Below are 26,121 nucleotides of genomic sequence, written 5' to 3' on the forward strand. Positions count from 1 at the left end.
ATGATTTTAAACTGAAATGTTGACATTGAAATAAAATCTAAGTATTAGCAGAAGAGACAATTGAGTGCTGACGGTCTATGGATTCATGTATACAGGAGTTCCATAGTTCAAAGTTAATGTATCATTCAAATATACTGCTCAATACTCATCTACTATTACTGTGAATAAATAATACAGGACAAATAATAGATGTACATGGTCACACACTGGACTAAGGCTTGAGCCAGAATCCATGTTAAAGCTGGTTGCTTTAATCAGTACATCTCATGTTTGTCCAAAAATTGGAGCGCTTCTAAAAGCTTAGTAGAGTAGAATCTGTTGATTTTAATACCAGCTATTAACTGTATGTAAATGGTGGGGTCCCCTGGCCATTACATATCAAAGATAAAATACTTAATTAGTACTGTGTCCTGTCTGGACCACTGTAAAGAAAAATAAATAGTATGTTTTGTAAGGAACATTCATTATTTCAAACACACCAAATGCTGATTTCCAAATGCATAGACCTCCTTCTCACAGTTTTTCGGTAGAAAATAACATGGAGTAAAACCTGTTATTTAATATAAATATATATTTAAATATGTACACTGTACAGCTCAAACTTGTTAGGTACACATCAGCAAAGTAAATCACAACAGTTAAAAAGAATTGATCAGGATCAGTAGGATCACAGGTTTACATGTACAAAAAGAAAATACAGTGATAAAATTATCAAAAAACTTCATACCATTTTTAATCAACATTATGTGCGTTGGGCAACTATCAGCAATTTCTCCTTAGTGTGACAAATTAAAAGAAAATAAAAAATGCATACTCTGTCCATCAAAATAAAACGGATGTTTTGAATATTTAAATCCTTCTGATTACATAAACACTCTCCACAAAATGTATCTTCCTCGTCGATGTGGATGGTTGTCACAGAAGCATCCTAAAAGTCTTCTTCTAGTATCTGACCGATGGCAAGCATCAGATCACAAAATCTGGGTCTTCCTTCTGGTTTCTAGAATTGCATAAAAATTAAACATCAATATTATCTTTGATTTTTAGTGTTAACATTGTTATTAGACATGCTTTAAGTATTTTATTTTTCTATCTGGTAAACTACTAAATATAAAAAAAATCACATTTGATGTTTGATGTTTTAGGATTTGTGGCATAATCTCTTTATATGCATTGTGCATGAATCAGTGTCACAATTCTACGGTGTGTAACCACATAAGAATGCACTGCCACTTTAATAGCAGCACCCAGGGCACTGCATAAATAAGTACCAATATGCATCAAAACCCATCACTACACTGCAAAAAGCAAACATCCTGATGGTGGTGCATGTAGAGTCAATGATGGTAGTGGCACAATTTCAAAGAAACAGAGGAATCATTTGCACAATCAAAGTGCAAGTGTAGTGCTCACTAAATGATCCAATCAGCGTGGGTACATGAAAAATATTTTATTTAATTCATAGAAAATCAATGCCATTGTGCTAAACAAGATACAAAATGTCAAAAACAATATTCTTACCATTCAACTAAAAACATACTTTATACATATACTTCCAATCTGAACAACATGGGAATAAAACCACAAGGAATTTAATGAGCAATGCTACTGTTAGTGGTAAAGTAAATATCTCCCCAGCTTTACTGCCAGCATCTTAATCAATGATGTATGTACTGTGGTAATCTCTACATATGATGGGTTATTTAAATAGCATGATTGTCTTCACCCTGGACGCTACAATGTATAACTCTAATAAAAGTGCCAAACAATATATTGTGACTGGAGAGAGACAAAAATGTTTCCAACTTTGGACACCGTAAGAATCCAAAATGCTTTGCCATGAAAGGTACTCAAGCACATGATTGGTCAAATGGGCTATATTTGGATGAGTTTGCTGTAGTCATAAAATGAAAATCTATTGGTAATGTTCATCAGGTTTACTATACCTCATGCCAACAAGCCATCATAACCGTAAATATTCTTTTTGTTGCCAACTTCGGTCGATACAGTCTCTCTCCTCTTGTCACCATATCCACCACTTCAACGTTTGAATATGTCTCAAAGGGCATCTTCCCCTCTGTGAATACTTCCCACATTAATACGCCTGAAATGAAAAACATTTTGTCTGTTATTGTGGAGTGTCTCTTGCTCACATACTTACAAATTCCTTCTTAGAGATCCAACTTGGCTAATAGAAGACACAAATATATACTACTGAAGTATCTGAACATTTAAAGAGATACGCAAGTCCTCTAAAGACATAAGTTATAAAACTGCTGATTCAAGATGAGAAATTGCCATTCTTATAAATTACTGTCAACCAGACAGCTGTGAACTACTGTTCAAAGTGGAAGTGACTGCTTCTCATAGAGAATGTGGCTTTGGATGGGCCATACAGCCTCCAATGCTTCTCTGTAAAAAGCACAGGAGTGGACACAGAGTAGCAGTACTGAGGAGTGGGCTGGAGAGTGGACACTGTCTCAAAGCTGGGAAAAATGAGAGTTGAATGTTTTTGTATTTTTTTATTAATGTGGGGGGCCCAAAATCTAGAATAAATAAATGAACACTCCCAATGTTAAAGATATGTTTTATTATTTTTATTATTGGAGCATTACTTTAAAGGGTTACTCCAAGCACCATGACCACTTCAGAATTTTGAAGTAGTCATGGGGCAAAAATCTTTTACATACTCCCCCTCCGTCAGCTTTCAATAGTTCTTATTACTGATTTCTTCCAGCTGCCTCTCCCTGCCTGCACTACCATCTCCATTGGCTCCCATGAAAAGTCCTGCAATGCAGGCTGACAGTGCCAAATGATCTCTTTCAAGGAATGAGGTAACAAAGGTTCCTGCTGAGAGACTTCCTACTGTCAGAAGATGGTAGTTGAGGTGAGAAGTGGCACCCAAAGTTAAATGGTTCATAAATAGTTTTGACTCCCTACAATTGGTGTAGTACCAGTGTTGTAGAATTATTAGGCCCCTTTAAATCTCTACCCTTAAATGTCTGCCTTGGGCCTCATAGTTTAAGTCTTACAAGAATGCTTTGTTCATAGAAATTGTGTGTCAGCGGAAATGTTAGGTTCCTGTTGAGTGAAACATTGTAGCAGCTAGTCTTAATAAAATGTGAAGTTACTAAAAGCCTTGAGAACTAACCTTGAGACTAACGTGCCAACTACTCAAAATGGCTGCCAAAGCCCCCTCCCATCGAGTGAACTCCTTGTGCTAACAAGATGGTGCTGGAATCTGGAGGAGAACTTCATGACGACAGTAATGACATAAGATGGCACACCCAGTAGGGAGGGCATTTGAATGAACCACTTAACACTTAACCAATTACTGATTTATAATTCTATGTTATCTTGAATTCTGTAGTGATGTAATAATGCCTTTATAAGGGTCTGCGCACCCATTTTCTGTGCTCTTGCCATTGAATTTCCTGAAGTTCTTTCATTAACCTGAACCTTGTGTCTCAGTTTGAATTTACTTCTGCGTGCACGCAACTTTATTATTTCTAATTTGGACAGGAACAGATAGCCATTCAAACTTATTGGTTTGCATAAAATAATCTATTACAATTTGGCGCATCAACGTGGGGCTCTGGGTTATGCCCGCCCGGACAGCCGTCCAAGAAGACGCTGGGTGGATGAATCCTGGGGGACGGAAGGAGACTGATCACCTCTGAAATACACAGTAGAGATTGCTGCAGCACCTAGCCGGTATGTTCCTGCCCCCTGTGATTTACCTGTCCCAGTGTCTGAGACTGCTTCCGAGGGGACATCAAAGTCAGGTAATGACTTGCCCAGAGACCTTGTATTTTTAATTTGATACCTATTTTACCTGCATGTTGACTATCTGTTGCCTGGGTGTGTTTGTATTGGTTTGTCCTTAGCTTAGTACCCGGGTAGAGTGATTGCCTGTTTACCCCTTTTAGGAGCCACGTGGCTGTGGCCGTAAGGAAAAAGGGGGGTGGATCTGTGGAAGTTTTCCTGGGGGTCCTCTATTACCTGTTTACCTCTTTTAGGTGCCGAGTAGCTACGGCAGTAAGGAAAAAGAGGAGGGGGGAATCTCTGGAGGTCGGTGTAGACTCACTGCTTCCTGGGGGTTTCCCATAGTGTCGCTTTGACAGCTTAGCTAGCCTCATTGGACACCACTTTACTCTGCTTGCTGTTTGCAGAGAGGTGGAACACTGCAGCCTCGAGCGCTGACGCTGGGAGTGTTCCGGTTTAACTTTTGTGGCGTGTGGATTCGGGCAGGCATTGCTGTCTCCATCACCACGTGGTAGTGAGACTTGCAGATAAGTCTGCAACAGGGACACTACGAGGTTGAGGGAGGTGGCTTGGGCCACAAGAGTAAAGGAAAGGTATTATTGTATTTCCTTTGTGTAACCTTTCAATGCCCGTGTGAACGGACATTGGCTGGTTGATGGTGGGATTGGATTCGGGCAGGTATTGCTGTTTCCATCACCGTGAGGTAGTGAGACTTGCAGATAAGTCTGCAACAGGGACACTACGAGGTTGAGGGAGGTGGCTTCGGCCACACGAGTAAAGGAAAGGGATTACTGTTGAACTTATTTGAACTGTGAACTTATTTGAACTGTGATGCATGCACTGTATTTACACTGAAATGTTGTCTTAATTGTCTGTCACACAGATTCCTGTGCTTACTTTTATCTTACTCTCTGTACTATTTACACTTTCCCCTCCTATTTCTCTTTGTTGAGAGAAGTGATCGGTCACACACTTCTTGCCACGCTCCAATCCGCGGCTACCTAGTCTACGTTTTGGGAAGACGTACGTAGGAACCCACTCTTACGTAGCAGTCGAGCACTGTAGACATTCTGTTCCTTTTTCTTTCTCTATATCTGGGACGCCTTGTATAGGGAGGATGGGACAGAAGTTAGATAAACCCAATAAGGGTTGGTTAGCATGTGATTTGGTAGAAGATAGAGAAGGAGAAGAGATGGTTAAGAAAGTTGATAAAATTACTAAAGTATGTGGAATTGCCGTACCTCCGTGCGGTAGATTGCAGCCAGAGAGCTGGCGTAAGTTACTGACAGAAAAGAAAGGGAAGCTGTTGGACCATGATTTAGTCCGTACAGCAGAAGCTTGGTACCAAGTTGCAAAAGCTATTCAGCAAGAAGGATGGATTGAGGAAGAGGTTGATCACAAAGGTTTAAGATTGTATGTTTATTATAATAATTGTGTTACTGGGAAGTTCTCCCAGCCAGCGCCCTATTATTACATTATTATGTCCAGGAGGTGACCACGCCGAACATCCCGTCAGTAATGACCAAAATGTAGCTGACCACGGTCACCATCCCTGGTCCCCACCCTACCCCAATCTTAAATGCTGTGGGGTTTTTGTATTGTTTGTTGGCCGATTTAGGAGCCGGTTACCACCCTGATAGAGGGTTGGGGTTTTGTATTGAGTTTCACTGAGATTATTTATGTATTGACCTGACTGGATCAGGGATTATTTCAATTGTTGCTATAGTATGGGTACCCTAGGTGTATTGTCTAAATGTTGTGTTTTTTGTGTCTCTTTGCTCGCAATAATTGTAATGTAACTATCCTTCTGTCTTGTTACTGTACAGCAGTGACATGGTTAACTTTCATGCCTGCAGTTTCTCTCGTTTCTCTCTCTCCCCTGTTTGCACTCTGTCTCAATTTCTCTTCCCCCCTACCTCTCTTTAGCGGAGGAGGGACATGTCTGCCTTCAGCGAGAATGTGGCGGGTCTGTGTTCAGTGAAATTATTCAGAGCTACTGATAAGAGTTAGAAATCGGATTTTTGCTAGAAGATATTCTAATTGTGTATTTTGTTATTTACATAGAAGTTGATAGGATGGTTAAGGAGTGATGTGTCGTATAAGAGGTTTCTAGGGTTTGTATATTGTTATTGTTGTTGCCACTTATATGACGCCAACAGATTCCGTAGCGCTTTATATATATATATATATATATATTGTGTTTTGTGATAAGGCAGAGAGTGGGAGTTTAGCTCCGTGTTGATTAATGGCTTTTGGATGATAAGGTAAATTGGTTGAATTCCGTGAGTTTATTTTGCATCATGTTATTTTAAAGTACATGTTTCTAGAGACAGCTTTACGGGCTGTTAAATGCATAATGTTCTCAACTGTCTTATTTAACCTGCCAGGTTTGTTTATAGTTTAGTATTTCATTTTGCTGAACAGAATGTTGCTTCTCTGACTTATTTTATTAGATATAATATAGTGTACCTGGCACTATAACCTTTAGTGGTTATGGTACTTGGAATGTTCCTATAATTCTGTGCATGTTTTATGCACAGGCACTCATGCAATGGGTGAGATCATTGGCAGCCAGTATTGGCATCCAGCTTCAGCAGTTTAGCTGCCATTCTTAGAGGCTTAGTCTTAGCCCCGCAGCACTCCGGTTAAGTGGCAAACTATTGAAAAATTATTGTATGGCACACGAATAAAGGCTGTAGTGCTTATGAGGAATGGAGTAACCCTTTAACTTGATTGGCTGTACAATGGCATATACATGAAAAGCTAAACTGTAGAGAGTTAAATAGGTCAGAATAACGGATTTGGAAAAATTCACAAACTTTTCTCAGTCCTAATGCTAGCCTAATGCTATTTAAACTGAATTTACAATTAGTTGGAGGGAGGGTTTCAGGGCACTGCAATTCAGTGTTTAGTGAAAAATATTATTTTAATTAAAAACAATAACCAACAATCCATTATTTATCCAGATGATCCATAATCTTTTTTTTATTATTAAAATGCTAATAATTGTTTTATTATAATAATAAAAACAGTCTTACCAAATGACCAGACATCTGATTTACTGCTGAACTTGCTGTAATTGAAAACTTCAGGTGGAGACCATTTTACTGGAAATTTAGCTCCGCAGGAACTCGTATACTGATCATCCAGTACATAACTGTTAGAAAAAAAATCTTCGATTCATATTTCCATGAATTAAATGATGCAAGCGAAAATGCAATCACACACATAAATTGAAGTTTAATCACTTTGCCCATAATATTTAAATTGACAGATTAGTTTGCAGTTTTTTTTTTAACAAATAACCAGTAACCAAGGACAATTCGCAGAGTACAAACAGCCATTTCCTGTTTCCTGTGAAGTGCAAAGATGTGAGTTACTCTGCAAATCCCAGTCTCTGAGTGGCGCATGTTTTCTCCAGACTTGTTTTGTTTATTTTTATCAATAATGTTCGATGAGGGCTTGAAAATTATGATGTAATTCCAAAATAGTCACCTCTACAATGAAGGGATGATCCCAGCTGAACTAACTATAGCTTGGACAGAATAAAATAATATTAACTTATTTGAATTATTTTTTCAAAAATATTTCTGGAAATAAACTTTCAGGAGTCACTGATACTTTAAATTATCATAGCATCACAATTATATTTTTTATACAGCCATGAGTCTTTTTTTTTTTTACAGGTTTCCTTGTGTTAACCTTATCCCACCTGAAAGTACCTTTCATAAATACCAACCAATGGTCAGTTTAATTGCTAATCAGTTATGTTTTCACAGTTCAGCATTATGGCAGCTTTGCCCTCCCATGATGCCTTGAGTGGGTATGTGCGCTCTCAGTCATCCAATGGGGAAATTAAGTTGCACCCTTGCAATGCTCCCATTTTCTACAGCCGTGTCTTACACATGCATGCGTCACATGTGTATGGCACTGCAAGAATTAACTCATTTACATACCTGTCCAGGCTTTTCCCAAGAAAGCATATCAATGAAAATATAAGTCGATAAATAAATTATATATAAAAATCTTTTTGCAGAAGCAATAGCTAACATTTAGTTAGCTATTAGGTAGTGTTGAAATTGAGGAAGTGACAGTTCCTCCTTAAATTACATATGGAGTTGTGGGTAAAAAAAGACAAGGGGATATAAACTGGAGATATAGAAAAAAATGCCTAAAGGGTTAGACGGAGTCCAGCCCTAAAGTCAAAATAGGACTAAATGGGCAACAGAATGGGCATAACCCAGAGTAATGAATCAAAAAAGGATCCCCAGATGTCAAAGGTAGCTGGACAGAAGAATGAATTCAACTTCCAACACACATTAACTAGAGGTGTGCCCATATAGAGAGGTATATAGCTCAATTATCATGATTTATACCGTGTTGAGAAGAAAATAAAAAAACTTTATTAAAGAAATACGTAAAACCAACAGAAAAACAGGGACAGACAGTGCTACCCTCTAAGGGTCTAGGTCGTAGATGGAGTCTAAATATTGCAAATATATATGGGGAAACTTAGGGTCAATGCCTGGTGTCAGTTAGTTATCACGATAGGTATAGGAGATAATAGGAACAGTAAGCAATGTCTACCTATGAAGAGTGTACATCTGATATAAGCAGGTGCTACTAATGGTAGGAGCAACCCTGAAGTCATATATGAGTAACGATGCACATTCCTCTTAATATAGAGGTAATCTTGAGCCTATAATCTAAGCTGTTTGCTTGTAAGCGATAGTCTGTATAGTAGAATCAGGTAAAGAAGACAACCCCAGATCGATAGATATGTTAATGAACAAATTAACTCTCAAAAACTGAAGTGTCAAATGTCTTATACCTGAGGTACGTATATCTGTGGCCACCGTAGCAATTGATCTAAAGATAGTGAGAAAACTCTGTTTAGTTTGTTGACTTTAGACCATATGCTAGAATCAGGTAAAGGAGGCAACTCCAGGTAGATAGGATGTTAATAGTGGAATTAACTCTCAATTTAGAAGTGCCAAATATCTTATACCTGAGAAAAAGATAATAATAAATCATATATAGTAGCCACAGTGACAAACTGAATTACAGCTTAGGAGGACCTAATTTCGGTAGTTATAGGCAAGTAGACTTGTTAGAAGTCCCTAAATCTCCTGTCTCATAAACATTGTAAAGTACTGTTAGGGCAATAGACCACCCTAAAACCCTAAATCACCTATCTAAAGATCCGAAAATGCTGAACCTTACTAGATACCAGTATCCCAACATAAGAGCTGACTAAACAGTCCAACACGACCCACAACCCGTGAAACAAAACCCAATGACGCGCATTTCGGCGCTATGTGGCGCCTTTGTCAGAAGCAGGGCTTCTGACAAAGGCGCCACATAGCGCCGAAACGCGCGTCATTGGGTTTTGTTTCACGGGTTGTGGGTCGTGTTGGACTGTTTAGTCAGCTCTTATGTTGGGATACTGGTATCTAGTAAGGTTCAGCATTTTCGGATCTTTAGATAGGTGAAACAAAACCCAATGACGCGCGTTTCGGCGCTATGTGGCGCCTTTGTCAGAAGCAGGGCTTCTGACAAAGGCGCCACATAGCGCCAAAACGCGCGTCATTGGGTTTTGTTTCACGGGTTGTGGGTCGTGTTGGACTGTTTAGTCAGCTCTTATGTTGGGATACTGGTATCTAGTAAGGTTCAGCATTTTCGGATCTTTAGATAGGTGATTTAGGGTTTTAGGGTGGTCTATTGCCCTAACAGTACTTTACAATGTTTATGAGACAGGAGATTTAGGGACTTCTAACAAGTCTACTTGCCTATAACTACCGAAATTAGGTCCTCCTAAGCTGTAATTCAGTTTGTCACTGTGGCTACTATATATAATTTATTATTATCTTTTTCTCAGGTATAAGATATTTGGCACTTCTAAATTGAGAGTTAATTCCACTATTAACATCCTATCTACCTGGAGTTGCCTCCTTTACCTGATTCTAGCATATGGTCTAAAGTCAACAAACTAAACAGAGTTTTCTCACTATCTTTAGATCAATTGCTACGGTGGCCACAGATATACGTACCTCAGGTATAAGATATTTGACACTTCAGTTTTTGAGAGTTAATTTGTTCATTAACATATCTATCGATCTGGGGTTGTCTTCTTTACCTGATTCTACTATACAGACTATTGCTTACAAGCAAACAGCTTAGATTATAGGCTCAAGATTACCTCTATATTAAGAGGAATGTGCATCGTTACTCATATATGACTTCAGGGTTGCTCCTACCATTAGTAGCACCTGCTTATATCAGATGTACACTCTTCATAGGTAGACATTGCTTACTGTCCCTATTATCTCCTATACCTATCGTGATAACTAACTGACACCAGGCATTGACCCTAAGTTTCCCCATATATATTTGCAATATTTAGACTCCATCTACGACCTAGACCCTTAGAGGGTAGCACTGTCTGTCCCTGTTTTTCTGTTGGTTTTACGTATTTCTTTAATAAAGTTTTTTTATTTTCTTCTCAACACGGTATAAATCATGATAATTGAGCTATATACCTCTCTATATGGGCACACCTCTAGTTAATGTGTGTTGGAAGTTGAATTCATTCTTCTGTCCAGCTACCTTTGACATCTGGGGATCCTTTTTTGGGGGATATAAACTGGCAGTCAAAAACTCTCATGGACACTGAGAGGAACACTAACGTTAGAGACTTATCTATAGAGTTAGCATGTTTTCCTGTTTAGTTAGATTATTAGGTCCTCTTGTAAAACTTAAAAAAAATATATATTTCTACTCCTCTTATGTTCCATAGTGTGTTGGTCTCACAGTGGACCCCACCGCACTCCCATTGATACAATATCACAAAGATACAATAGCTCAATGCAACTCTATGGGATGCGATCTTCATCTTAATGCAGGACGGCAACAGGAAGCATCTCTAATGGTTGTCTAAGTGACACGAAAGGCAGTTTCTGTTGAAAGCAGTGTATGCAGAGCCCTTTCTAAGCGAAGGTATTGTGCTAATTAACGATACTACGATAGTCTCTTTGCACCATAACTACTACATTAAGACTTAGTGGTTTTGCTGCTTAGAGTGTCCCTTTAACACATGGGTCGGTGCTGGGCATAGTACAGAAAGAAAAGTCACCAATGTACAAAAGAGGAATAATAGTTTTTTACGTAATAAAAAGGCATGTTGTTCTTATATCATTTTTTTCATTGTAACATTGTGCATTTAAAATCTGCCAATTTCTGAACATGCCAAGTAAAATCCATGTGAAATTTGCTGTCCAACGCTTTGTTCTTGTGCTTTGTGGAACTAGCAATTTAAATAAGAGATTCACGGTCACATTTACATTACACCAAAACTTGGAAATTCACAAATGTTACAATTAAATTCTTACCGCGTCATTCCAAAATCAGACACCTTTACTACTCCATCATTTACCAAACAGTTCCTGGTAGCCTGAAAACAAAAAAATGATGTAGAACGTTTAGAATTGCCATGGTATCCTTTTAAGGCAAGTGTTCAGTGGATCATCGGGAACTAGCCCAGCAATTACAAATAAAAAGGCAAAAATTTAGAATTTTGTTTTTTTTAAAATAGCTAAGCTTGAGAATATTTCCGACTCACAGGATTGTTCACTAAAGTGTGAAATGACAGGAATTTAAAGTGAATTCAAGGTAAATTTCAAACTTAAGGACATAGTAGCAGAACTGGAAACATAGCTGACTGACTGAGAATGATTACTGTTCGGCTATTTTGGACATACATTTTGAATTCAATTTGATCTCACTTTGAATTCATGACAATTCTCACCTGTAGCCTACTTTGGCCTAAATTCCCTGGCCAAGTATGTATAATTCATGGTTTTATTGAATAACCATGTGAGCTCTCTAAAATACCTTGGGTTCACTTTTTACGTTTTTCTGGCACTCTCCCTATTTGCACCAAAATATTTCCTACTGTATCTTTTTTGCCATTTTAATTTTCCTGTTAAATTTTGGTTCTTTTATTGGTTCATAAATTTGTTGCTTCCAGTGCAAAAAATAAAGAGATGCAAAAGTGTGCCTTTTTTCCCCAATGGTTTTTTTTTTTTTTATCAAATGTAAAAGTGACATGTAAACACAGACTTTCTTTTCTTCTTTTTTTTTTACAAACTTTCTTTTGGTTAAAGGAATAAAAACTCCTTGAAATTGTAAATGTGTCTTTTTTTCCCTACTAATATTTTTCATTTCTAGTTTCTGAATTTAATTAAGGATTACACAGTCACGAAAAAAGAGCAAAAAGATGTAATAGTTTTATACATAAGAGAACGGCACCTGTGCACAAAATTGAAAGAAAGATGAATGTGACAATTTGAATACATGACTTTCAATATCTCAATTCACGTCACCTTTATTTTTCCAAAGATATTGTAGTTGGCGTACTGCGTTAAGCTAATTAGTCTGTAGGCACAGACTTTCCCCAAGGGAATATTTGGCCATTTACACTAGTATTGTATTGCCCTAAGGGATTTTATTTATATTATATATATATTATATATTATATATTATATTATATATATATCTGGTCCAGGAAACATGTTTGCTGCTATGAAACCAGGTTGCTAACCATTATAATTTGTATATAAAATGTTTGCTTTTAGTCCAGGTTATTAGTAAGCTTTCTATACAGTTAACCAGGTAACATTCAATGAAAGAGAATAGAATAGATCAATAAAACACATTATTCACTAAAATAAAAATAGTAGATATTTGCTACCGAATTACAGTTATGAATTTAAAATGTTTCTAATTCAGTTATTTAGACTTATTACTATGTCAATTCCTCCCAACTCCTGGCTTAGAGAGTGAGCCTCACATCTCAAATAATTTCTCATATCAGTGGCTATTTCAGAATTTTCTTTTTACGGCAGAAAAAGGAAGTCATTTAAATACATTCTAAATGTATCAAGGCACCGGGGAGCACTTGTCATGTGTTATGTTGTGAAACATTATGAAAGCACTGAATTCCTTTTAACCCTTTACCTTCACTTGCTTTCCCCTCTGCTCCAGCTAATTTAAAGATTTTTTTTATCCAGCTCAGGGGAGCATGCCATGTTTTACCTACCGGCCTGCTGGATGTTTGATCAGTTAGCAGGCATTGCATAATTCATGTCTCATTTGACAAGTCATTCCCAAGCAATCCTTGAAACGTTCAATATTCTTTTAAAGGCATTTGGAAAATCAGGAAAGAGTTTGGTGAATTTGGAAAGGTGGTAAATGGAGTAAACCACTTCTGAGATGTTGACTCCAACCCACCCTAATCACCTCTTTTTTGCCCAAATGATTTTCAGACAAATTGCCTTTGCAAATGTAATATCTTAGTGAACAGCTTCAAATGTGTTTTGAGTGGCCTAGATGTTTTTAAAGAACTTTATCACCTTTTAGCCCCTTCAATACCCAAATCGAGTATAAACGGTTTTATGTATTTTGCTGTAAGAAATTTAGTCCGTAAAGCCTCACTCACCCTCGTTTATACTCTAGGTATGATTACCAGCCTGTAGAGGAATGGATTTCTTTGCCAAGGCCAAGTCAATTAAATAATGACTGTACATTTACTGAAAATGTAAGCTCACCTTCTACTTCCAAACAGTAAAGCAAGTTTATATGGGTCATATCATTCCTACAGTCAGTGTGCGCATTACATTAGCATTCCATAGATTAACAAATATTGCTACAGCAGTTTTAAATAGCTTTATTTTAGAAATTATGATTTAACTGTATTCACTGCATGTGGGCGTTATGCTCAAATGCAGACATTCTTTTTAAATTCTGTTGTAATTTTTAGGATGCTGTGCTGCTAGTGATCCACTGTAATATCTGTTAGCAAGGGATTTGGCAAATTTATTTTGATCACACCTAGTGTATGTGAGGAAAAAGATAAAGGACACAGTATACTGTCTAAACCTTTTCATTTCCCAAATATTTATTATAAAGGATGAACAAATAAGTGGAAAAAAAAAAATCTGTAAATTTACATAATTAAAATGTTTGTTTGCCTGCCAAGCAATTTATACATAAAACATTTGTGTTATGATACGTTTATATGCCAGCTATGCTTCCCTTGCTTCTAATATATGTTATGCTAATATTTTTTCTATCAAAGTACTCGGTAGTTAACCCGGTTAGTTATGTTCATTAAGAGAAAGCCCGATAAAGACGGTTTGTATTTATTACCAGGTCACGATGTATGAAATTGTTCTCCTCTAGGTATGTCATTCCTTCACACACATCCTGACACATGCTCAGTAAAAGGTCTCTGGAGAACTGGCCATTCTTTTGTCGGAGGTAATTCAGGAGGCAACCCTGTTCCATAAATTCAGTTACAATATAGATCGGCCGATGCTGTGTACAAACACCGTACAATTGAACTAGCTTGGGGTGTGTAAATTTCCTATAGAAAAATATAAATATATATGAAGTAAATAATTTAACACGTGTAATTTAATACTCTTATATTATTTATATAAAGCTGGTTAACCTCATCAGGACAAGGGGTAAGGCAAATCCTGTGATATCCAAAAACACTGTAATAGGCGTCAGAGAAAGTATCTTTAAATGACTTCATTGTTGTTTAAACTCACATCATAACTTTAGCTTCCTCTATGAAATCTTCTTCAGACATTGCCCCTTCTCGAATTGCTTTAATGGCAACTTTGTATTGGGCTCGCCATTTGCCTAGACGTACCACACCAAATACACCACTTCCCAATTCTTTCATAAACGTAAGCTCTGACGGATTTATTTCCCATTTATCTAAAAGTAATAAAAATACATCTCTTTATGCAAATATACAAAATATCTTGAAATCTTTAGAAACTAAAAGTTTTACATGTGTATGGTTTCACTCATCCCGACAGAATGGCAATTATAAAATCTGTAAGCATAATTTGATGGGATGGACACTAAAGGAGTGGATGTGAATTTAGATTAAATTATTATTATTGTTGCCATTTATATAGCGCCAACAGATTCCGTAGCGCTTTACAATATTATGAGAGGGGGAGATTTAACTATAAATAGGACAATTACACTAAAACTTACACGAACGATAGGTTGAAGAGGACCCTGCTCAAACGAGCTTATAGTCTACAGGAGGTGGGGTGTAAAACACATTAGGACAGTAAATAAATGCTTTGTTCTCATGATTCATTAGGTAGACAAAATATTACATTATCTAAATGAGCTTCTTACATTTTTACAGCTTACTTCCTATTTCTGCAGTCTGGTATATGTAAGCATTGCTCTTTGCGAAATACCGCAAAGTTGACCTTTTTCAATCAGGATGTCTCCAGGGACTATCAGACCGACTTTACAGGCAGTACCCAGTGAATACTTTCAAAAACTGAGTCTTCACATTCAGAGTCACAATGCTTCTCACAGAGTAGTATTGAACTCAGAGGCATGAATGCCAAATAAGGAACACTCTAGCATTAAGATAAAATTCATTGATGATCTCTAAAAAATGTCAACAGCTCCGACAGAAAGCAAGTTATTGAAAGCAAACCTATAGAACTGTTGAATTTGGATCAGAGGCCAGGTTTAGCACCAAGCAATGCTTTGTTTAGGAGACATGACAGATGAGAATTTCTGCCACTTTACATGCATCATACTAGTGAGCAATCATACCATAACTGAAACCCGCTGTCGTGGGAGCCGACTTTGTTTTGGAGCATACAGGATATCGCAGTCTGGTAACGAGGCCTAGAAAATTAAACAAACAAGATTATATTGAGAGGCAGTTCTTTTTGATGCAATGAGCTACCATGCCCCATAAACAATGGACATGTTCGCGACAGTGATTCTTCAAAAAAAAAGGCATTTTACCATGCAAAATATTATTCTGTTAAAAATTACTGACAGCTAATGGAACACTATAGCGCAACACCACAATAGAACATGTTTTTGAAGACTGTAAGATGTCCTTTAAAAACTGCCAAACAGTGAATAGAGACAAACAGGGAATACAGGGACAGACTGGGAATACAGGAACATTTGCTAGAATCATATTAATTCTTAATTTCAGCCTTTTTGACATTTTATGGAAAATTGGTCACATTTACCAAGGCAGTGAAACTGCTAAATTTCAATCATGTTCCTAATGCACAAGACTAAAATATAAATTGCTTTGAATTTGGCACTGTGTCACAGAATATCCCCAGCTTAAACGTGTTGGTAAATCTGTTTGTCTATTACATTTTAAAAAGAGGACCTGACACTTTTTGTTATCTAAAATTACCTGATTTAGTACAAGGCTATATTGAGCTGAATTACTGAGGCTTATCTGATGTTCCTTCCCTGTTGTTCTTTATACAAGCCTTTCCACCTGCTTGCTCTGAGTTGGGTGCTTATCATCCTAATTTATAGGGCTGTTGCAGCAGTTGTTTCTAGAACAACGTTCGGCGCTCCAGATGTTGCGGACTACATCTCCCATAATGCTCTTACATACATGATGCTGGCCAAGCATGATGGAAGATGAAGTCCCCAAAATCTGGAGTGCTGAAGGTTGTTCTAGAAGATCATACCAATCCTTTTGCTGAACTGTCAAGTTGTGCCTCTTCCTGAGAGACATGCATTCTTGATTGTATGAGTTATACCTTTGTAGCTGCTCTTTTCTACATCCTACTTGGCTTTCTGTGCGATCGGATTCTAATCTGTCGGTTTCCAAGAAACCTGACTAGCAGCTGTGTTAACCCATAGTTTATAACTGTGAGATGTGATGTATTTACCAGCTGCATTGTGTTTGTGATACTCAATCATTTCTGGGATTGCACTGAAGATGTGTTTCTCTGCAAGGTAGTACTGCTTTGGAAATGCAGTCTCTTTAATGTGGTAGTGCCTTATTGATGAGGTGCCTTCCCTGAAACGAAAGTTTTAGAAATACCGCTGTCAGTACAGATTGATGTTACGTACAGAATGTAGTGAAAAGGTTACAGAACATATCACACATTCTAAAAAAATATAACTTCTACAGAATTTCCTGAAGGTTTTTATTTCGTTCTGGTCTTTTGTTCATAAATGTATACTCTAATTGGACATTTGAATGCTCCATAAAACAATCAAACAACAGATACGAGCTAATAAGGCTATATAAAACACTTAGATGAAACGGTGAAGTACAATTACCATTTAATCATATCAAAAAGAGCCATATAATTCCTAGCTTTACTCTATTTATCATTATTGCACCATAATCTGCAAGAGATTCCCAGTAAGAGTCACATGAAGGGAGGAATAAGGTCTCAGAGCTGTATCATTTAGTAAACTTTTCTAAAAACACTAGGGAGCACTGTCACAGTGGCAGGTTAACTATTTACATGGCTATTTTAAGTAGCCTAATCTTCATTGTTTTACTAATATAGGTGTTATTGTATAGCTTAATTGCCTTGAAGCTTGTACTATTAGGGTAATTTTTGCATATCCCAAAATGTTTGTAGTTCAACCTCAGAATCCTACTCATATATTCTGGGATTTTGCTGCAAGAGTGTCATTAAGAAGCAGAACCCCAAATGTATTGTTTAAAGGAACAATAGCAGCACATAATAGGAGTACAGTGCTGGGAGCAATGTTGAGTGATGTCAGCAGCTCGCCCCACACTGAGCTGAGTACGTACTCAGTGTATACCTATACCCAAGTTTTATTGGTCCCTGAAGTGTCATTTTATGCCTTAGTCCTTGCACACCTACGTTCCTATCTTATCTATTTGTACTCTGTTCCTGATATTTATTACCAGACTAACTGATTCACTGTTAGTTACGTGGATCCATAGGCACCTGAAACTAGCTATTAGTGTTGTCGCGAACCCGAAATTTTCGGTTCGCGAACGGCGAACGCGAACTTCCGCAAATGTTCGCGAACGGGCGAACCGTGCGAACCGCCATAGACTTCAATGGACAGGCGAATTTTAAAACACACAGGGACTCTTTCTGGCCACAATAGTGATGGAAAAGTTGTTTCAAGGGGACTAACACCTGGACTGTGGCATGCCGGAGGGGGATCCATGGCAAAACTCCCATGGAAAATTACATAGTTGATGCAGAGTCTGGTTTTAATCCATAAAGGGCAGAAATCACCTAACATTCCTAAATTGTTTGGAATAACGTGCTTTAAAACATCAGGTATGATGTTGTATCGATCAGGTAGTGTAAGGGTTACGCCCGCTTCACAGTGAAAGACCAAACTCCCCGTTTAACGCACCGCAAACAGTCCTCTATATACAGAGTAAACATGGCTCCCTCTATATACAGAGTAACATGGCTCCCTCTGTATACTGTGTAAACATGGCTCCCCTCTATATACAGTGTAAACATGGCTACCTCTATATACAGAGTAACATGGCTCCCTCTATATACAGAGTAACATGGCTCCCTCTATATACAGTGTAACATGGCTCCCCTCTATATACAGAGTAACATGTCTCCCCTCTATATACAGTGTAAACATGGCTCCTCTCTATATACAGAGTAACATGGCACCCCTCTATATACAGTGTAAACATGGCTCCTCTCTATATACAGAGTAACATGGCTCCCCTCTATATACAGAGTAACATGGCTCCCCTCTATATACAGTGTAAACATGGCTCCCCTCTATATACAGAGTAACATGGCTCCCCTCTATATACAGAGTAACATGGCTCCCCTCTATATACAGTGTAAACATGGCTCCTCTCTATATACAGAGTAACATGGCTCCCCTCTATACAGGGGCGTACCTGGAGCATTTGGCAACCGGGGCGGATCCTTTATTTGGCACCCCCCTCCCCAACTTTGAAATGTAAAAAACAGCTGCATTTTTTTTTTAAATGTATGTTTATGCAGTGTGTGTATAGTGTGTAAAGTGTGTGTATATTGTGTGTATAGTGAGTGTGTATAGTGTGTACAGTGTGTGTATATTGTGTGTATAGTGTGTGTGTATAGTGTGTGCAGTGTGTGTATAGAGTGTGTATAGTGTGTGTATGCAGTGTGTGTAGTGTGTGTGTGTATAGTGTGTGCATAGTGTATGCAGTGTGTGCATAGTGTGTACAGTGTGTGTGTATAGTGTGTGTAGTGTGTGTATAATGTGTGCAGTGTGTATGTAGTGTGTGTGTATAGTGTGTGCATAGTGTATGCAGTGTGTGCATAGTGTGTACAGTGTGTGTGTGTGTGTAGTGTGTGTAGTGTGTGTATAGTGTGTATAGTGTGTGCAGTGTGTGTATAGTGTGTGCAGTGTGTGTATAGTGTGTGCAGTGTGTATAGTGTGTGCAGTGTGTATAGTGTGTGCAGTGTGTATGCAGTGTGTGTAGTGTGTGTATGCAGTGTGTGTAGTGTGTGTGTGCATAGTGTGTACAGTGTGTGTATAGTGTGTACAGTGTGTGTATATTGTGTGTATAGTGTGTGTATATTGTGTGTAGTGTGTGTATAGTGTGTGCAGTGTGTGTATAGTGTGTATGCAGTGTGTGTCCCCAAGCCCCTAGTCACACAACCAAATAAAAAAGCCCCTACCTACCCCCCTCACCCTAAAAAATAGTGAAGGGGGAATAAAATTACTACCCTGTAAAGTAAAATTCAACTTACTATTCAACGTCTTCTTCTTCTAAAATCTTCATTTTTTTAGCCCCAAAAAAGGCCAAATAAAAAGCCATCATACCCGTCGAACTTAAAAATAAAATAAAAAACCCGAGCACAAAAAAAAATTAATCCATCTTCACCCATGGAGGGCTCCGTGTCAGTGTTTATCAGGGATCCTTAGGATAGGTGTCAATCCATATCTGCCAAGTGACCCTATGTAGGGGGAACAGTCCCTATTCTGCTCTGTGTCAGTGTCTGGAGGGAGTATCTGCAGTAACACAGAGTGCCTGGGGGGAGTATCTGCAGTAACACAGGGTGTCTGGAGGGAGTATCTGCAGTAACACAGAGTGTCTGGGGGTAGTATCTACTTGTAACATTTATATGCACTAAAAAAAAAAAATAATAAATTGAAAAAAAAATAAAAAATGGTTGCAGCTTCCGAATTAATCTAAAATGGATGCTGTCCAGTAGGTGGGAGGGTCTGCTAGGGAGGGTGTGCTGCTGATTGGCTGTAATGTGTCTGCTGACTGTGAGGTACAGGGTCAAAGTTTACTCAATGATGACGAATAGGGGGCGGACCGAACACCGCATGTGTTCGCCCGCGGTGGCGGACGCGAACATGCTATGTTCGCCGGGAACTATTCGCCGGCGAACAGTTCGGTACATCACTACTAGCTATTACTAAATTCTGTTTCCATCGGCCACAAGACCCTGGGGGTGCAGGGCATTGATGGGTAAAGACCTGCGAAAGTACCTCCAAAGCTCCAGACCCTGGAGACTAAATTAGAACCTTATTCTACATCTGTACACCAAAGGCCCTAAAAATATAAGCTTAAATCTTATATTTCTTCCTTTTTCGAAAATATTTGGCTAAAAGAAAACCCATTACCCAGCAAACTACATGTACAGGTCAGGTACACTTTACAAGGTGTTAAGACACTTTACACATGATGCTGTAGATAACAAATTGCTTGTCTACACAGTAGGAGAATGATTTGTAAATTAGAATGTACGAACTTACCCTCCATATTTAGTATAAAGTGACACAGTGTATAAGCCAGCTTGGCTTGAATTCCTAACGATAAAACCTCCTTCTTTATCCTAAAAACGACACAACAGGTACATGATAATGCTAAATATGTCAATAGAGGTGTTTCACACACAGTAAATTAAGCTATTTACACAATATAGTTTATGGCATTTTGTAGTCAAATACATGGCAAACCCAACATTTCGCATTCAATTCCAAAGTATTGACATATTAAAAAAGCACATTTATTTTTTTCTTTAACATGTTTTCAATATATCAATGCATAAAATAGTGAGAACATATGGCTTTGTATCTCATTGTCCACAGCACTGCAAAACAAATTGACCATTTATAATTAATAAAAACAGAGACGCATTAACCATAAAGTGACCTTTGACACCCGCCTGTGGCCCAGGGGTTAGACAGGGGCCCTGGAACCATGAATTTACTTGGCCATCCCTGTGTGAATAATGGAGATAAGAGCCCCAAAATAGTAACCTACCTATGGCCCTTCTCAGAAACAACATTGTGGAAAGGATAAAAAATTGGTTCTGTGCCGTGCGGTTACAGATCCTACAGGACAGTATGACACGTATAAAAACCACTGCTTAGATTTGTTACCAGCCTCAAAGAGACACTACACGACTGTTCTTCACCCAGCATCCTCTCTAATTTACTTTGTATTTCGGACGGATTCACAAGGAGGCTGTGTGAGGGCGCAGGTTGCACATTTAATTTTAAACACAAATTTCTGCACAATATAAAGTAGAAACACTATTCAGATTAGAAATGGGTGGGAATTAATGTGACAGTTCAGCTGCATAGAAAAAAAGCCATAGACATAGGGTGGTTTAGGGTTGTCAAAAACTGGCACGGACTTAAGGACTAAAATAAAAATATATTAGAGGAAATAATAGGCCAATGTCCATGTTCTACATTCATAATACTTACTGCATTTTTTTTAATTTTTTTTTTACTTTTTACGGAAATGCACTACTTACTGCATTTTTAAGGAGCTGTTCTGCTTTACTTCGGTTCATACTTTTGCTATACCACCTATGGAAAGGAAACTTGGTTAATCACATCACTACTTGATTCTTGCTGACAACTTTTTTTTTTTTTATGTAGCGACCACAAGAAAAAAAAAAAAAATACAACACTGGAAAAAAAAGTTTAGAAGCTTAAGTTTCATTGGTCCTAACAAATGATATAGCAATCGTTGATTGCACCCCTATATTTCTAATGTTACTGATTAAGTAAAGAAGACTTAAGTTTGTGCATAAAATAAAAACAGCCAGACAATGGTTACATGTTTGTCATTTAGTTAACACACAGTTAAACTGAATTATTATAGATGGGTGTTTGGCTCCCACCAGACCCTTGTATTAATACTTACTCATACTGGTCTAGATTGTCTAATTTCTTCTCTGTGACATAATTGCTTGGAATGTATCCCTCTTTCCTAGGAACGACAAACAAAAGAAAATATCTTTAATATGCTGGTGAACAGCATTCCAACAGTCGCCTTGTCTCTGTAGCAATGTTTAAATATTCAGGTAGATCCAACAATCGCAGAGTGTGTAAGTACAAATATGGTACACTTTGAAAATATAGAAAATACTCTATAGCATGTCAAAAGTTATTTTTTAAGTTGGCAACCATTTATTCATGTCTACTCTGAAAAATACAGCGCCTGCAAGCACCGAGTACGGCACACTGACAATGCAATGTTTCTCTAAGGTTTCTCCAACCTCCTCGACTTCTTCTGCTTTTAGAAGTGGTAATGGAGCAAGCAATCTGTGTGTGTGCAGCATTTCAGCTTGAAACACTGCATATACAGAGATATGTGCACTTTCCTGCAACAGTGACTGCCCTTACCGATAGGTTACACCCTCCTTCCAGTGTCACCAGTGTGAGCCAGTAATAAACTGACTTCCCTCCCCTTGTCCACTCATTTGCATGCCCAGATGGGTTCCAATATTTCAGGAAACAAAGCATCGGATTCAATGCTTTTCTATGTGAAGAAGATGATTGTCGTATTTGCATTTCTCGCCGCGCATGCACTGCATGTCCATCAATGCTTCTCTATGAGAAGCAAATGCTTGGACCTTAACAAGGAAGAAGATAATGCAGCTTTAGGAAAGAAGAGGCATGGAAGTGATGGCGGAGAACTTGGCCCAGCACTGGATTCCAGGTAAGTTGTTTGATGGTTTAATTAAAGATACTTAAAAAAGTATGCCTAAAGTGAATTCAGCAACCCTTTAATAATGTATATGTGGTATGGTATACTCAGAACAGTGTTATTCATTTTTTTATCTTCTGAGGGAGACTTTGAAGTCTGTATTAGGTAAGATAGCCAAGACAGATCCTTTTTGTATTAATAGGAGCATACCACTGAGAATATCGTTATTTGTGATTAATGTGGTTTTAGTTGCAATGGGAAACCAACTTCAGTCATTAGAGTTTGTTCTGGTTCTTTGAAGATCATCTAACAATTTGCATACATTCCAGAAAATTGCCCGATGTGTTCTCATACCCACCCATATTTATCCCTTGCTTTCCACCAATGGGCATCCTTTTTTTCGACTATGACATATTCTTCTCCAGTGACCAGAGCGAGATCGTGTGATTCAGCTGGAAAGAAATCAAACATTGCGATAACCATTTCGTCTCTCTCTCCCTTTTCTCCATCTGTTTTTTCTTCTGGAGGGAGAGGGGGTGGAGGCCGTGACTAGATAAAATAAAACAAGATTTTTAAGGCACAATTCAATATTTTCATTCATGCTATGAAAACGTCTTTATAACTCCGTTATTTGTCAGTTTGGCCAGTAAAAACACAAATGATAGTCAGTCAGCATTTTATTATGATTACATTTAAAATTAGCTACATTTATCGATGTTTCCCCCTTACTAACATTATATAGAACTGAAAACAATAGAACATAACGAATATAATACACATTATATATGTTATATATATTATAAATTAACTAATAAAACTGTAAAGGCGTTTCTTCCATAACAAAACACATTCTAAAATACTTAAAGGGACACTCTACTGCCCAAATACAAAATAAATAAAAATCACTGTTTAGTAGATATAGCCCAAATGAAAACATGCGTGGATTTAATTATGCATTTTTACACCGGGTAGTAATGAAAGTGGCAGGTAAGGATATCTGTACAGAGAATTCTAAACTGAGTCATTGTATGCATTGGATAAATCTTTAGATCTAAAGATCATCTAAAGACAGTGAGCATTAACTCAAGGTTTGGCATTTAATATTATAAAACAATGTGTGTACATTAGTTTGAGAGTTTATAAGGTACCTACAATGTAACTACCAAACCTGCTATTAAGTGTTATGCTTGATTCATCATGGTGAGGACTTGTGTCAGCATAAATCGGTGGGTTAACAAAGTGCCCCCATTTAAACATCTAGCAGTGTGTAGAGAACATCTAGATCAGAGCTGTTCAACCTGGCGTCCTCCAGATTTTGCTAAACTACAATTTCCATGATTCCCAGGCTATTTTATTGAAAGAATCACAGGGAGTTGTAGTTCAGCAACATCTGGGTGGCAGGCCTGATCTAGATCTTCTGGCAACCTTCGGCACTCCAGATGTTTTGGACTACACCTCCCATAATGCTGTCAGTTATTTGGTTGTAAAAGCATTATGGGAGATGAAGTCCACAACAACTGGAGTGCCGAATGTTGCCTACCCCTGGGTGTATATATGTTGCCTACCCCTGAGTGCATATGTGTACATATATATATATATATATATATATATATTTCCCGAGGTCCTGGTTGGAAGCGTCTCCTTTAAGGGTATGAATGCCCCCCAGGATGGCGTTCGTATATATGTACGAAATGGCAGCCACCCAGGGGAGCACTCATTAATTACATCCCTTGCGGTTTCACACTGAGATTGCAAGTGAGAACATTCTGATTAATTGGTGCAAACGTTCTAATGGGACACTGGGGAGGTCCTCATTCGGGAAACTAACGAGTCGGGAAACAATCCATGAACGCTCCCCCTGTCTGGTGTTCATCTGTATGAATGGCGTCCGCCCAGGGGAGTGCCCATTAATTGCTTCCCTTGCAGTTTGATACTTACCGTATATACTCGAGTATAAGCCGAGTTTTTCAGCACATTTTTTGTGCTGAAAAACCACAACTCGGCTTATACTCGAGTCAGTGTCTGTATTATGGCAAATTGCATTGCCATAATACAGACAGGGGTCTGTGGGGGCTGCAGAGCGTTTACTTACCTCTCCTGCAGCTCCTGTCAGCTCTCTCCTCCTCCGCGCCGGTCCGTTCAGCACCTCGGTCAGCTCCCAGTGTAAGTCTCGCGAGAGCTGCTGGGTCATAGTGCAGCCGCGAGACTTACACTGTGAGCTGAGAGAGGAGCTGCACGGACCGGCGTGGAGGAGAAGGGAGCTGACAGGAGATGCAAGAGAGGTAAGTAACAGCTCTGCCAGTCCCCCTCCCCCCCACTGAACTGCCAATGCCACTGGACTACTGCATTTCCCACCCTAGTCTTATACTCGAGTCAATAAATTTTCCCAGTTTTTTGGGGTAAAATTAGGGGCCTCGGCTTATATTCGGGTCAGCTTATACTCGAGTATATACGGTATGTTGCGAGGTTTTAAACCAACTTTCTAAATGGGGGTATCGGGGTGGTCCCCTGTTCGGGAGGCGAATTAATTCCCTTCGTGGAGGCACTCCCAAACGGGGAGCGGGCACAATATGCAAAAAGATGGGGAAAACACACATGATATAAAAAAAAAGGCAATTCACGGACAGGCAGCGGTCCCGCCACATATATAGATATAGATTTATTTTCATTTTTTTAAAATTTAATTTATTTTTTTAATCTGAGCTCATTATTCTATTTCTTTTTTTGACAGACAAAAATGAATTACAGACATTCAATGACAGACATAAATGAATTATGCAGTTACGTGGCTTGCGCAGAAGCCTCAGTAATGTATTCGTGATTTACATGACAAGCCATTTACATCCATTGTATTAAACATCTGTCTGTCATTGTTTTTCCAATAATATGATAAGAACAACACTTAGGAACATACACAACTTAACTTGTAACTTTTGACCAAATAACACAGTTGACGTTTTGTTGCAGTGGTTTTAGTGTGTCGAACTTATAGGCCGGGTTACCGGTAAGCTCGGCCTAAAAATGAGGAAAGAGGTAGTGGAAAATTGGTTGTGGAAAGGAGGGGGTGGGGGGGGGTGGGGGAGGGGGATGGGTAGGGAGGGAGGAGGAGGGAATGGTCCTGGACGTTACTTGCGGCTAATTAGTCGTCGGTGTAGTTATCCCATGGTTCCCACACCTTCGTGAATGCTTTCATAGTGCCTCTCATTTGGGCCGTTAGTTTGTCCATGAGATGACACTCTTTGATCTTGTTGAGCACTGTGGACAATGGGGGGGATAGGCTGCAACCAAGTTTGGGCTAGTGCCTTTCTAGCAGCTAGGGCAATCTTGTTGAGCAATTGTTGTTCTGGTCTGGACAAATCGTCCAGGGGTCTGGTCAGGAGGAAGGTCCAGGGGTTTAGGTCTATCGGTCTATGTAGAATCTCTGATATAAGCTGCTGGATACTTTCCCAGAAAATTTTGATTGTGGGACAGTACCACCACATGTGTGCGTAAGTCCCTTTTTCTCCGCAGTTATGCCAACAGAGATCTGTGGGTTATTTCTTCATATGATAAAGTTGGACCGGGGT

The 26,121-nt window shown here is 38.6% G+C and overlaps 1 protein-coding gene across 3 annotated transcripts in view; it reads right to left on the reverse strand.

Moving 5' to 3' along the window:
- Positions 1-569: 569 nt before the first annotated feature.
- Positions 570-26,121, reverse strand: part of TEC (tec protein tyrosine kinase) — a 104,639-nt gene continuing 79,087 nt past the window's right edge. For all 3 annotated transcript variants that reach the window (XM_063457931.1, XM_063457930.1, XM_063457929.1), the window contains exons 7-18: positions 22,914-23,104; positions 21,770-21,835; positions 21,375-21,429; positions 20,365-20,444; positions 16,524-16,654; positions 15,424-15,498; positions 14,379-14,550; positions 13,972-14,188; positions 11,154-11,215; positions 6,804-6,922; positions 1,947-2,104; positions 570-1,000 (exon numbers count right to left, since the gene is read on the reverse strand). In XM_063457931.1, coding sequence (XP_063314001.1) covers positions 929-1,000; positions 1,947-2,104; positions 6,804-6,922; positions 11,154-11,215; positions 13,972-14,188; positions 14,379-14,550; positions 15,424-15,498; positions 16,524-16,654; positions 20,365-20,444; positions 21,375-21,429; positions 21,770-21,835; positions 22,914-23,104 — 1,398 coding nt within the window. In that variant the 3' untranslated portion in view covers positions 570-928. The remainder of the gene's footprint in view (positions 1,001-1,946; positions 2,105-6,803; positions 6,923-11,153; positions 11,216-13,971; positions 14,189-14,378; positions 14,551-15,423; positions 15,499-16,523; positions 16,655-20,364; positions 20,445-21,374; positions 21,430-21,769; positions 21,836-22,913; positions 23,105-26,121) is intronic.

Source organism: Pelobates fuscus, chromosome 6, assembly GCF_036172605.1.
Source record: "Pelobates fuscus isolate aPelFus1 chromosome 6, aPelFus1.pri, whole genome shotgun sequence".
Classification (NCBI taxonomy): domain Eukaryota; kingdom Metazoa; phylum Chordata; class Amphibia; order Anura; family Pelobatidae; genus Pelobates; species Pelobates fuscus.